The 13587-nt window shown below is 45.2% G+C and overlaps 1 protein-coding gene and 1 long non-coding RNA gene across 6 annotated transcripts; one reads left to right on the top strand and one right to left on the bottom strand.

Moving 5' to 3' along the window:
• Window positions 1-10033: 10033 nt before the first annotated feature.
• LOC104583445 lies at window positions 10034-12533 on the top strand. 5 transcript variants are annotated; one of them, XM_010235629.3, is made up of 5 exons: window positions 10034-10543; window positions 10696-10756; window positions 10977-11035; window positions 11155-11243; window positions 12142-12533. In XM_010235629.3, exons 1-5 carry the CDS (start codon window positions 10490-10492, stop codon window positions 12191-12193), a joined length of 315 nt encoding a protein of 104 aa, XP_010233931.1. In that variant the 5' UTR covers window positions 10034-10489; the 3' UTR covers window positions 12194-12533. The 5 variants fall into 5 exon arrangements, 4 of the variants coding, with proteins under 4 accessions (XP_010233931.1, XP_010233927.1, XP_010233940.1 ...); XM_010235625.3 differs by having other exon boundaries at window positions 10036-10543; window positions 10696-10782; window positions 10977-11046; XM_010235638.3 differs by lacking the exon at window positions 10977-11035 and having other exon boundaries at window positions 10037-10543.
• On the bottom strand, window positions 11662-13100 carry LOC106866210. The gene is made up of 3 exons (XR_001406184.2): window positions 12773-13100; window positions 12119-12653; window positions 11662-11933 (listed from the first exon to the last, which is right to left on the bottom strand). It is a non-coding gene; the product is annotated as an uncharacterized LOC106866210 (long non-coding RNA).
• Window positions 13101-13587: the final 487 nt, after the last annotated feature.

Below are 13587 nucleotides of genomic sequence, written 5' to 3'. Positions count from 1 at the left end.
TCACGAGTTGCATCTGTAGAACCTCCCTGGCGTTGTAAACACTCCCCATATAGTGAGATTTCACTGGCTGGCGCCCGTGGTTTTCCCCCCTCGTTGTTTGAGAGGGTTTTCCACGTTAAATCCGTGTGTCCTTGTGCTGTGATTTCTTCTTCGTTCTTGCTTGTCGCGTTCATAACAAGTGGTATCAGAGCCCCAGGTTCCGCCTAGGGTTTGCGACATGTCTACCTTGAAGTTCGATCTGCCGCAGCTGGACTACACCACACGATTCTCGTTGTGGCAAGTGAAGATGCGAGCGATTCTCGCCCAAACTTCAGATCTGGATGAAGCGCTTGATTCCTTCGGCAAGAAGGATGAAAAGGAGTGGACTGCCGAAGAGAAACGCAAAGATCGTAAGGCTTTGTCATTGACTCAACTTCATCTATCCAATAATATTTTGCAGGAAGTGTTGGAGGAGAAATCCGCAGCAACCCTGTGGCTGAAACTGGAATCGATCTGCATGTCTAAAGATCTAACCAGTAAGATGCATGTAAAGATGAAGTTGTTCACCCATAAGCTGCAAGAAGGTGGATCGGTAGTATCTCATATAACTGTTTTTCAAGAGATAGTTTCTAACTTGCAAGCTTTGGAGGTTAAGTATGATGATGAGGATCTAGCCATCTTACTCTTATGCTCGTTGCCTAGTTCCTATACAAATTTCCGCGATTCAATTCTTTATAGCATTGTCGCACCAGTGGCACCCGGGGTACCACCGTTGCACGACACGTGGGCTCCGTCTTCGAGTTCCCGGGAGGGTCTCATCCCGGGCAGCAGCCACAAGCAGCCCGGCAAGCTACCAGCCTGGAAGGGCTAGCGGGGCTTCGGGGAATATCCCCGCCTAGACGCCTCCCGGGAAGCCACTTGCCGGGAGGGTGTTGCCGGGCGTGTCGGGCCTGGGTGCCTCCCGGGAAGCCACTTGCCGGGAGGAGGGGTTCCCGGGCGCAGGCTCCCTCCGCAAGGGAGGGGGCCCAGCGGGCAGAGCAACAGCGCCACGTGGGCGCGTGCCGGGCGTCGAGTGCGCAGTCTCGGCAGGGCAAGGAGTGAAGCGCACGGCGCATTAAATGAGCCGACAAGAGGGGCGTTACCCGTCCAAATCAGGTGAACAGTGGCTGTCCAATCCTACCTTTAGGGTTTTAGACCCCTAGCAGCGGAGTTGGTACCCATGCATGCCACTAGCTCACCGAGGGGGAGTTGCCATGTCTCCCTGATCGACACTTGTAATGCATGCACCGCGGCACCTGTGGTATCCCCTTGGTTATAAAACGAGGACCCTAGCCAGCGGTCAAAGGGTTCGACAGTTCACGGCTCCACGAACACTAGGTTCGCCGGACTCACAGTTAGCCATTAGCAGTACCCTAAAGCAGTCAAGAGCACTTAGCTAAAAAGAGAGAACGCCCGGTGTCGTCGCACGGTGCTTCGACACCAGGGGCGTGCGGTCACGGCCCCCTTTTAGGTTTGGTAGGGGCGTCGGGGTTTGCTCCGGCGATCGCCGGCACAGCCGATGAGGCCCTGCGGGGCCAGCGAGATGAAGTACCGAAAGTGCGCGCTAATCAAAGAACAGACACACACACGTTTTTACCCAGGTTCGGGCCACCCGGAGGTGTAAAACCCTACGTCCTGCTTGTCTGAGCTGGTATTGGTTTAGAATCAAGTGTTTACAAGTAGCCGGGTGAGTTTCTGGGCTCCCTCTCTCTCTGGCTAGATGCTCCTCACTACCCTCTGCTAATGCTAGAGGCTAACTGTGGGCTGATCGAACCGAACCCTACTGTCTACTGGAGTTAATTGAGAGTACCCGAACTTCCTCCGAACCCCCTGACCGTTGGCGAGGGTCCTCCTTTTATACTCAAGGGGATGCCATAGGTGCCACGGTGCATGAGCTACAAGTGTCGAGCGGGGAGGCATACAACTCTCCCCGGTGAGCTGGTGGCGTGCATGGATGCCACCTCCGCCACTAGGGGTCTAGAACCCTAGAGTAGGATTGGACAACCACTGTTCCCTTGATCGGACGGGTAACGCCCCGTCGGTCGGCTCATTTAATGAGCCGTGCGCCTTACTCCTTGCCCTGGTGGGACCGCGCATCCCACGCCCGCCACGCGCCCGCATGGCGCTGTTGATCTGGCTACTGGGCCTCACGCTTGAGGCGGGGGCATGCGCCCGGGAACCCCCTGTCCCGGCAAGTCGACCCCCGGGAAGCACCCGGGCCCCACGCACCCGGGAACCTCCCCCGGGAAGCAGCTTCCCGGGAGGTGCCCAGGCGGGAATATTCCCCGAAGCCCCGCTAGCCCCTTCCGGGCTGGTAGCTTGCTGGGCTGCTCATAGACGCTGCCCGGGATGAAACCTTCCCGGGAACTCGGGAACGGGGCCCACTCGTCGCACAGCGGTGGTACCCCGGGTGCCACTGGTGCGACACCCAGGGACTCTCCCCCCGGCAACGTGTAAACCTTTGATTTACTGTCAATACCAGTTCAGACAAGCAGGACGTAGGGTTTTACACCTCCAGGTGGCCCGAACCTGGGTAAAAACGTGTGTGCATGTGTTCTTAGCTTGCATGCATCCTGGGTACATTACTTTGCAGGTTACGTACGCCATCGGCCACGCCGGCGATCGCCGGAGCGATCCCTGACGCCCCTGCCGAACCTAAAAGGGGGTGTGCCAGCACGCCCCCGGTGTCGGAGCCCCGTGCGACGACAAGCCATGACTCTCTAACCCTTAATGAGGTTTTAGAAGCACTTAGACAGAAAGAAAAGATGGAGTCTATGGTGCAGACCGATGGGTCGTCGTCAAAGGCAGAAGCTCTGCAGGTTCGTGGCAAGATCGAGCAGAGGAACAACAACTATGGCAACTGAGATAAGAGCTGGGACGGAAAAGCTCGTTCAAAGTCCCGAGGAAAAGATAACTTCTGCAGGTATTATAAGAAAAATAATCTTGTTATTGAGAATTGTTATAAACTGCAGAACAAGGAGAAAATGAACGGTACCTACAAACCGAAAGACAAGTCTGATGGTAATGGTAAGGCCACTGTCGTTTCTACCGACAGCTCTGAGGATTAATGCCTCGCTGTTCTTGCTGCTTGTGCTTCCCGTGATGATGAATGGATTCTTGATACAACATCTACCTTTCATATTTGTTGTAACAAGGATAGGTTCAGTTCTTATGAGTCTGTGCAGACTGGAGATTTTGTTCGTGTGGGCAATGACAATCCTTGTCATATTGTTGGTGTTGGGTCCGTTTAGATCAAGACCCATGATGGCATGACACGCACGTTGAAAGAGGTGAAGCACATACCAAGCATGGCAAGAAATTTGATCTCACTTAGTACCATGGATTGTGACGGGTACAAGTACGCCGGAGGGCGTAGATTTTTGAAGGCTAAGAGGTTCTCTCATTCACATGATAGGTGATATGAATTCTGCCAAATTATATGTTCTTAGAGGTAGCACTTTGCCTGGTTTTGCTGCCGCCGTTACACCTAATGATTCAGATGATTGTGCAAAAATGAACCTGTGGCATATGCGTCTTGGGCATATGAGTGAACATGGGATGGCAGAGTTGGTCAAGAGAGAGCTGATCAATGGCTGCAACTTGAGTAAGGTTGAGTTTTATGAGCACTGCGTTTATGGTAAGCACAAAAGAGTTAAGTTCATTTCTTCCGTTCATACCACCAAAGTCATATTAGATTATGTGCATGCTGATGTTTGAGGACCTCCCGTAAGACTTATATTGGTGGTGCTAATTACATGCTTACCATTATTGATGATTACTCAAGAAAAGTTTGGCCTTATTTTCTGAAACATAAATTTGATGTTTTTGGTGCATTCAAGAAGTGGAAAGCTATGGTAGAAAAGCAAATTAAAATGAAGGTGAAAATTTTGCGTACTGATAATGGTGGTGAATTTATTTCTGATGAGTTTGAGGAGTTTTGCAGCAATGATGGCGTGGTTAGGCACTACACGGTTGTCCGTACTCCATAGCAAAATGGCGTGGCTGAGCGCATGAACAGAATCATCATATCGAGGACCCGTTGCATGCTGTCCAATGCAGGTTTGGGCAGGCGTTTTTGAGCTGAGGCAGCTTCCACCGCATGCTACATCATAAAGAGGTCACCTTCTATTCCACCTGACAAGAAAACTCCCATTGAGGTATGGTCTGGTAAACCTGCTGATTATTCACAGTTGAGAGTTTTCGGTTGCACCGCTTATGCTCACGTTGATAATGGAAAGCTAGAGCTTAGACTTGTTAAGTGCATTTTTCTTGGCTATGGTTCTAGAGTTAAAGCTTTCAGGTTGTGGAATCCTGAAACTAAATTTCTTTTGCTGAGCATGAATGTTGTCTTTAATGAAAAAGTTATGTACCATGATACTTTGTCCACTGATGCCTCTCGCATTGAAGAGGAGAGACTAAAAGTGCAGGTGGAGCACGTTGATGAAATTGTTGACAACGATGATACTCAGGTTGATCATGGTAATGATGATAATAATGATAATATTGTTCCACCTCACCACCTGTTTTGCAGCAACCCACACGGTCTATTGCAGCTGACCGTCCGAAGAGAAATAAATGTCCTCGCCCACGTTTAATTAAAGAGTGTAATCTTGTTTATTATGCTTTGAGTTGTGCAGAACAGGTGGAGCATGATAGTGAACCGGCCTCATATAATGAAGCTGTTGTTTCTGGTGACCGTGTGAAGTGGTTGTCCGTCATGAAAGAGGAGATGCAATCTCTTGAGAAGAATGGCACATGGGATGTTGTGCCCTTGCCTAAACAAAAGAAGGCCGTTCGCTGCAAGTGGATTTTCAAGAGAAAGGAGGGTTTGTCTCCTAATGAGCTTATGAGGTTTAAGGCAAGGTTAGTGGCAAAAGGTTTCAGTCGAATACCAGGTATTGATTACAATGATGTGTTCTCTCCAGTGGTAAAGCATAGTTCCATCCGTACTTTCTTTGGTATTGCTGCTATGCATGATGTTGAGTTTGAGCAGTTAGATGTGAAGACTGCATTTTTGCATGGAGAGCTTGAGGAGGAAATATACATGGACCAACCTGAAGGGTTCATAGTTCTTGGTAAGAGGAGTTTGTGTGTAAGTTGAAGAAGTCCCTTTATGGTTTGAAGCAATCTCCTAAACAGTGGTATAAAAGATTTGATTCATTTATGATCTCATGTGGCTTTAGTAGATCTCAGTACGACAGTTGTGTCTACATTAAATTTGTTGATGGATCACCTATATACTTGCTGTTATATGTTGATGATATGTGAATTTCTGCCAAGTGCATGAAAGTAATCACTACTTTGAAGTCACAACTAAGTAGTGAATTTGAGATGAAGGATCTTGGTGCTGCTAAGAAAATCCTAGGTATGAAAGTTAAAAGGGACAGAAAATCTAGGTTGCTATTTTTTAGTCAACAAAGTTACATTGAGAAAGTACTTCACCGTTTTAATATGCATGATGCAAAGTGTGTTAGTACTCCTATTGCTTCTCATTTCAAGTTGTCAGCGTTGCAATGTCCTAATTCTGATGAAGATATTGAGTATATGTCACGAGTTCTTTATTCTAGTGCTGTTGGTTTCTTGATGTATGCCATGGTTTGTTGACGTCCTGATGTATCATATGCTATGAGTTTGGTCAGTCGTTACATGGCTAATCCCGGTAAAGAATATTGGAAAGCTATTCAGTGGATTTTCAGGTACCTCCGTGGCACATTCAATGCTTGCTTGAAGTTTGGCAAGACTGATGAGGGACTTGCTGGCTATGTGAATTCAGATTTTGCTGCCGACTTGGATAAGAGGAGATCCCTCACAGGTTATGTGTTCACGGTAGATGGATGTGATGTGAGTTGGAAGGCAACACTGCAACCAGTTGTTGCTCAATCTACAACCGAAGTATAATATATGGCTATTGCTGAAACTTGCAAAGAATCTGTTTGGCTGAGCTTTGTCAAGATGTTTCTTGCATTAACCTGTTTTGTGACAGTCAAAGTGCTATTTACTTTACTAAGGATCAGATGCTCCATGAGAGAACCAAGCACATTGATGTCAAGTACCATTTTGTTCGCGACGTTGTTGCACAAGGTAAATTGAAGGTATGCAAGATCAGCACTCATGATAATCCTGCTGATATGATGACAAAGCCTGTTCCTATTGCTAAGTTTGAGCTATGCTCAAGCTTAGTTGGTATAACTGTTTAGCCCCTAGTGGTTGTTGGCGCCGAAAGTGTTTTCTTTGTTGTTTCAGGAGTTGTTGTTGCTCATGCTACAAGGAGTAATTTGCTATAAGGAAAAATTTATCTCAAGGTGGAGTTTGTTGGAATGTGATCCAAATTCACAAGAACCGGAAGTTCCGGCCAAACTTCCGGCCATTCCAGGCGCTGAAAGTTCCGGCCCAACTTCCGGCCATTCCAGGTGCCGAAACTTCCGGCCCAAATTCTGGCCCAACTTCCGGCCGAACCTCCGGTTGCTCTCTGTTACTTTTCGGGAACTTGCGGAACTTGCTGCGGAACTTCTGGATATTCAAGAATATGCGGAACTTCCGGTGTGCCCGTTACGGATCCGACTTGCCCTAATGTTCCTGCTATATATACCCCTTGTATGTTGCCATTTTGGGTTGAGTTCTCACGAGTTGCATCTGTAGAATCTTCCTGGCGTTGTAAACACTCTCCATATAGTGAGATTTCGTTGGCTGGCGCCCGTGGTTTTTCCCCCTCGTTGTTTGAGAGGGTTTTCCACGTTAAATCCGTGTGTTCTTGTGCTGTGATATCTTCTTCATTCTTCGTTCTTACTTGTGGCGTTCATAACATACATTACTCGAAACAATCGCAGAAGCTATGCCGAAAACAATGGGAATTCCTGGATTAACTCTTTACCATCTAAGAGCCACCTTCAGGTATGTATGAAGTTCCTAATTAGCTATTGGTATCTAGCATGATGCATGTCTTGCAGCAAGAATTGTATTTGCCAAACCTGAAAACTCACGCTATGGTAGACACACTTAGACACGAGAATTGGATGAACAATCCCACAGACACAAGTAGAGTGTCTCTTATACAGACACTGTAAACTTGGCCTGCACGAGCTAACTGAAAACGAAAATACGGGACAGATCGAGTCTTACGGCCGTGCCATCCCACAGCATCGATCTGGTGTCCAGGTCATGCCGCCATCTACGTTTGATTTGTGCCATCACACGAAGCAGTCAAAGGCCGCACACAGACAATAATCAGTTAACTAACAGTTAGCGACTCACGCAAGACGCGAACAAACTCGAGATGCAAACCCGCTTATTCAACTGAACTTACTGAAGAAAAAGGACACTGACAACAGCATTACGATGAACAGTACGTCAAGAATCTGAGTTGGTTAATGGTTTGATCATAGAAATTCAGACTTGGCATAAATTTAGACTTAGGCAAAAATATCCACACAATAGTTCCGAGCGCAGGAAATCTATTATTTACACAGACGTCAAATATGTAACAGATATTAACGATATCAAACTAAATAAAAAAGGGCTATGCTCTCTTTTCTAAATTAGAAAAGACATAAACTAATTGGATAGAAAGTAGCGAAAAGAGTGTACCAGACTCTCTTTCGTCCCAAGATTTTATACTATGTATCAGCATTCGATAAACCGATAAAAACTTCTTCTCTCTAATTCAAATAGAAATATAAATGGAAAAAAATCAAAAATATTGCAAAAAAACATAAATTTTGTCAAAACTCATTGCCGCAGCCTTTCTCATGGCCTGAAAGCCGTTGTTGTTGCTTTTCTTAGACTGGCGACACTTCTACTATTGACGTTTGTGTGCCGTTCGGCCTCCTTGGACGCCACATATTCGTGGTCGCGTATGTGGGTGTCATAATTCCCGTTTCGCCTTTCGCGCCAGAAAAGTAATGGGAACATGGGAGCGGGATAGTGTCCTCCTCCGTCGTGCGCGCCAGTTGCAGGCGAAGCCGGTCTGCAGCCGGCGCGTCATCCGTTGTGAGCGTGGCCGCCACCCCTGGCCCTGGGTCCTCGTCTGCCGACGGGGCCGCAGCTGACTCCGCAACGCCCTCCGATGCGGCCTATTTTTCAGGCTAAAATGGATATCTCTATTTTTTTTTATTTTACTCATATTTATGAGATAATAATATTATACGTCAAAACGCTATAAAAAAGTAGATTCGCTTAATAGAGTTCATATAAATCATACGATCATCATTCAATATATTTTATATTTGTAGCGTCATATGAAGTAGCAATACCAAATAGACTTTGGTTGCACAACCGAGTTGACTTCACTATTACGGCTGGTTACTTATAACTCTTTATGTAGAAAATATTAAAAATTGATTTTCCGCTTATGTGTATTATTTTTTATCACCAATAATTTTACAAGTACAAGGACTACAATATCATTTGACATTGTTAAAACTCAAGAAAACTTGAGTACTCATAATTGGAAAGACCCGATGTCACTAAATGGACCATTACAAAATAACTATAAAGTCCAATTCGGAAAGACATATATATATATAACACAAGGTATAATTTTTTTTGCTACATAGTATAATTTTTTTATTTATTCTTTCTATATTCTTCCAAATTATTGTACAGCTCGTGCTCTTTGCATTTTTGCAATGCATTTCTTTCGTTAAATATCAGGACTAGCTTCCAGAGAAATCTCCATATTCCCGACCTATATAGATAAGTAGATATTTGGCGTGACTAGACTCTTTCTCCCAGCCCCTGCTATTCTTATCCCTGACAAGTCAGGCCATGCAAAATGGTGAGTTGAAGGACCAAACCATAACTCTCCTTCAGTTTCCCGTGTGACCTCTGCTCTCCAATAATTGAGTTTAGTTAGGTTCATTGATCAAGTCCGGTAAAGCCTATCACGAGACTTTCGTATCGCAGGACGGACTATAACTTGCATCTCTTAATATAACTATAACCAGTGGAGTGACCGTGCGTCGCTACGGATTAACAAACTCGTGTGCAATTCTTAAATCCGTACCTCACCGCATGCAAATATAATAAAAAGTAATTAATATAATAAAAATAAATTAAAAGAATGAAGTCATCATGAGTCATGTGATAATGATAATGATAATAATGATGATGATAATAATAATAATAATAATAATAATAATAATAATAATAATAATATGAAATACATACATAACTATTCATTTTTTCTGATGAGTTTTGCTGAGAAGTCGCCATAGAGATAAGTCGACGTGCTCGTCTGTTGGATGTTAATCGAATGACAGCACGTGTCCTAAGGAGGGAGTGGGGGATGTTATGTAGACGTTAATTCAATGTCTCTGATGCTTCATAGAGATTTAAGGTTTTTACTTACCAAACAGTAGCATGAGATAAGGCCACACGGTTTTGGTCATATGATTTTTATTTAGAGATAAGTTGATTGCATGCTTAGCCGTTGGATCTGGATCATAATGTAAGATTTTGAACCGAAGATGAAGAGGAGAGAGCAGGGATGGCCTACAAATAGTAATCCAATGGCTCCGATACTATTGACTGGTATTTAAGCATTTTGTTTAGAAATTAGCCGTTTGAGATATAGACACGTCCATCAGAAAACTACATTTAGTTGATACAAACTTGGGGTAACATATACTCCCTCCGTCCATATTAAGTGCCGAAAGATTACATATATCCAGACGTATTTTAGTACATAGATACGTCCATTTTTAGACAAATTTGAGTCGCTTAATTTGGGATGGAGGGAATATATCATTTCAAAATTGATAAGAGAGAAAAATGTCTAAATATAATTGTAATACATGTACCTTAAATAGGAATCCGTATTTATGAGTAGCAAACTACGGGCTATCATGTTTTTTCTGCGTAAAAAATTAATACATCCAACCTCATCAAAATTATTTTAATTATGGCCTGTATTTATTAAGGTAATTAGTATGAATTATTTTGACGAAAAGCACAACATTAGCAACAATTAAAGAATAGGTGAGACATAGGGAAAAAATAAAAAATAGAAATAAACCTTATCTGTACTCACGGTCTCACCCACTCCCTCACCCTCTCAGCTCCCTCACACCTCCCTCACTGTCTCGTCCAGGATCTCATCCACCCTCCCCGCCGGCGTGCTCCTGCCACAGCCCCCACTCACCCTTTGATTCGGGGCGTGCCGCCGTCGTCGACTTGACCGGCCGGCGCAACCGTCGATTCCGCCGGCTCGACCGTCCAGGAGCTCCGTCGCGTCCTCCAGAGCTCCGTCCCGACTTCCCGGTCTCGGTCCTCGGCAGCCTCCCTCCTGTTTCCTATCCCCCGGTCTCCTCCAGTACACCCTGCGCCGCCGGCCCATCGGTCAGAGCAGGGGGCGCTGTCGGTCCGCGCCGATCTGTTCGTCGACCTCGCGCCGCCACCGGTGTTGATTGACTCGTCAGCGCCTGTTGGTCTCGCCCTGGAGCATGCCACATGGCAGCTGGTGGAACGAGACGCCATGACGGCGGTCATGGTCGAGGAGCAGGAGATATTAAGTGTTATGGCCATCGTGGTATTGTTCTTTCACACCTTATGGCATTCATATGGTTTCATGCAATTTTTGGTTCTGATATGTGATTTACATTTTTAATGCCTTTTTTGCCTCCTATTTCCTTTTAAAGATCTTAGAGCTGTATCTATGTCGTGACACTTGTATTTTTGCAGATAGAGCCCATTGTTAGCGAAAACCGCCATTTGGGTTTGATTCAAGCACATGCCGCAGCGTGCAAGTCTTGTTACTTATTGCTTTTGGTAACCTTGTGGCCTAATTACTGCTTTACTGGGAGAATTGTTAATTTATGTAAATAAATACTTGTCTGTAAACATGGGCTCAAATAGCAAACTCAAACTGAACTTTTTCTTCGGATCTCTTGATGATTTGGATCAAATTTTCTTCTGTTTGTTGTAACAAAAGCTGCACATTCTTTCGTTGATATTCTGAATAGGTATGTTGGCAACATCCATCTGCAAGTTACGGATTCACTACTCCACGAAGTCTTTCAAAGTATCGGTCCAATGCGTGTCTAGCCTTGTGCATATGAATGCCATTGTTCCAGTGTGCTTGTGCATATGAATGCAAGATTGTTGAAATCAAGCTCTGCTGATGGCTGTTTATTCTTGCAGGTCATTTTAACATCTCTGTGGGGGATCTTTGCCCAGAGGTCACGGATGCTGCTTTGTTTGCTTTTTTTCTCGGCATATTCTACCTGCTCGTAAGTGTTTTATAGATCTGTCCATCTCTTCCATTTGTACATTATATTCCATCTATGGTTACCGTTTGGAATTTCTACACGCGGTGTTGCACCCTGAAATGTGAGAGTACTTTGGGTGGGATGCTGAGCTGTCAATTCACAAAACAAGTATATCCAGTGTGAGATGACAAGTCCTGTGTACTGCTTCTTTTGTGGTGACATAAACCATTGCATAGCAATGGAATCAGAAAGTACCTTGAGCCGAATTAATGGACTGAGCACATCCGTTAGTAATATCTTGCAGAGCAGCACGGTCATGATCATATCCAACATGTACCCGCATACTGCTGTCTGAAATTACATCGTCATGTAAAAAATTGGATAATGTCAACAGAAGGAAGACTATCATGAAAACCAAACATTAGGTGACAGGCATGTCCATGTTAAGAGCAGTAAGATAATTTTGCCATTGTCTCATAGCTTTCACAGTTTCATTGATGTGCTGATAGATAAAAACTGACTTGCAGTTTTCTGTTAAGAGCAAAATGATAATTCTGCCTTTGTCATACAAACAGTAACCCATTTAAATGAGAAATAAAAATTTGTATAGCTTTGAAACCTGAATTTTCGTTTTCCGACTGCGATTTAGTAGGACGCCTTCGTGGTTGATTAGACATGGTGTACCGAACCTTGTCCCAGTGCTTTAAATACCTATAACCCAGCATGGGGGAACAAAAAGAGTGAGACGATGAAGTGTTAAGCTCATTGATGTGCTGATAGATAAAAACTGAATTGCAGTTTTCTGTCCAGAGCAATGAGATAATTCCGCCTTTGTCATACAAACAGAGCAGTGTTAGGTCTAATATGTTTTATCCGTACAATGGGAATGCACTGACCGTCAGTTGATTGATGTGGCCAGGTCGTCGACGCCTGGAGGGAACAAGGGCGAGCGGCACTGCTCGGGGTCTTGAGAAAGAAGGCAGTACACCAAACTCTCTGGAGGTAATCGCAGCAGCTCTGGTGACGTTTTTTGGTGTACGTGGCAGCTCTGGAGATAATCAACGGTCTGGAAGTAAAAGCGGCAGCTCTGGTAACTTGGTGTACGATGTTTTTTCTGGCAATTAGCAGCCCTGGCGATGGCTTCCCGCGAGGAAGAAGGCAGGTTTGAGCTTTTCTGGGGATGGGGTGTAATCGCGGCAGTGGAGATTGGTTGTAAAGATGGAGGTTTTCTGGGGATTGGGTGTAATCGCGAGAGAATGACGTGATTGATTGATGTTTCCATTGATTGGTTGTAAAGATGGAAGTTTTCAATCTCTTGGTTTCCTTAACTCTACACGATTAAGTAGTAGTTTGCTCCAGCGCGTGATTTGCTCCAGTGCGCGTGGAGGGGAGGGACGTTGGTCGGACGGACCAACCTACCAACGTACCAAACTGCAAATTAAGTAGTAGTAAAGATTAACTACACACTAAGTTTATATAATTTGCAACCAAAATATTTTTCGGCACCATAATACTGGATGCTGTTTTTAATTCATATTGAGATAACTCACCTAGGTAACCAGCACGTCTCCCCACTTGTACACCCGAAAGCTTCACGATGAACTTGGCGAGCTTGACAGGGAAGCAGTTGTGCTCCTATCTTGGACTGGAACTTCGATCAGCGTCACCTTCCGCAAGCAGCTGCCGAAGGCGGCGAGCTCCGAGACCACGGAGAAATCCCGCATGGTGGCGAGCCTGTTGAACCGGTCCATGGATAAGCCGAAGGGCCTCAGAGCTGGAATCTTCTTCGGCAGGGGCGTGGTAGGAGTAGGAGGCTTCCTCGATGGAGTACGTAGCTTCTATTTCCCTAAAAAGAACTTTCCATGCCAAGTTTCAGACGCTAGTATATGTAGCCAAACGGACGCCCGTTTTGCATACACGCCAAATCGAGTTGGTTTTCTCCCTTGATTCAAGTTGATCATCTACAAATCGGACGTCTTCAGCCATGGCTGCAGATCCGTTGGCGCCACCGCCACATTGCCGCGCCGACGACGAGGTTGAGTTGGCAGAGATCACCGAGTGGTTGTGTGCATCCCTGACATGGATCATGGCTCCGTTGGTAATAACGAGATGAATCCATTACAGGAGCGCTTATATTACGGTTATCAGACCTTGATGAAGGTGATCGAGCGAGCAACACGTCCTTCATCAATTAACAACTTTACTTTACTTGGCCAAGCATGTATGTATATAATTAATCGGTTTCCTTCTTTTTGGCAGATTTTATACATTATGTTCCTTGTTCTTATTTCCTACACCGCTATCGGATCCGTCGTGGAATTGAAGACGGCGGCATGGATCCAAGCTCAAGATGGCAATGGATAGT

Source organism: Brachypodium distachyon, chromosome 1, assembly GCF_000005505.3.
Source record: "Brachypodium distachyon strain Bd21 chromosome 1, Brachypodium_distachyon_v3.0, whole genome shotgun sequence".
NCBI classification, from domain to species: domain Eukaryota; kingdom Viridiplantae; phylum Streptophyta; class Magnoliopsida; order Poales; family Poaceae; genus Brachypodium; species Brachypodium distachyon.
Note: the sequence above shows the minus strand (reverse complement) of the source record. Positions and strands in the feature narration are given on the sequence as shown.

Coding starts and splice junctions, on each gene's coding strand:
- LOC104583445 (XM_010235625.3), top strand. CDS start 10,490: ATGACGGCGGTCATGGTCGAGGAGCAGGAGATATTAAGTGTTATGGCC. Junction 10,544..10,695: donor TAAGTGTTATGGCCATCGTG/GTATTGTTCTTT, acceptor GTATTTTTGCAG/ATAGAGCCCATTGTTAGCGA. Junction 11,047..11,154: donor TCTTTCAAAGTATCGGTCCA/ATGCGTGTCTAG, acceptor TTATTCTTGCAG/GTCATTTTAACATCTCTGTG.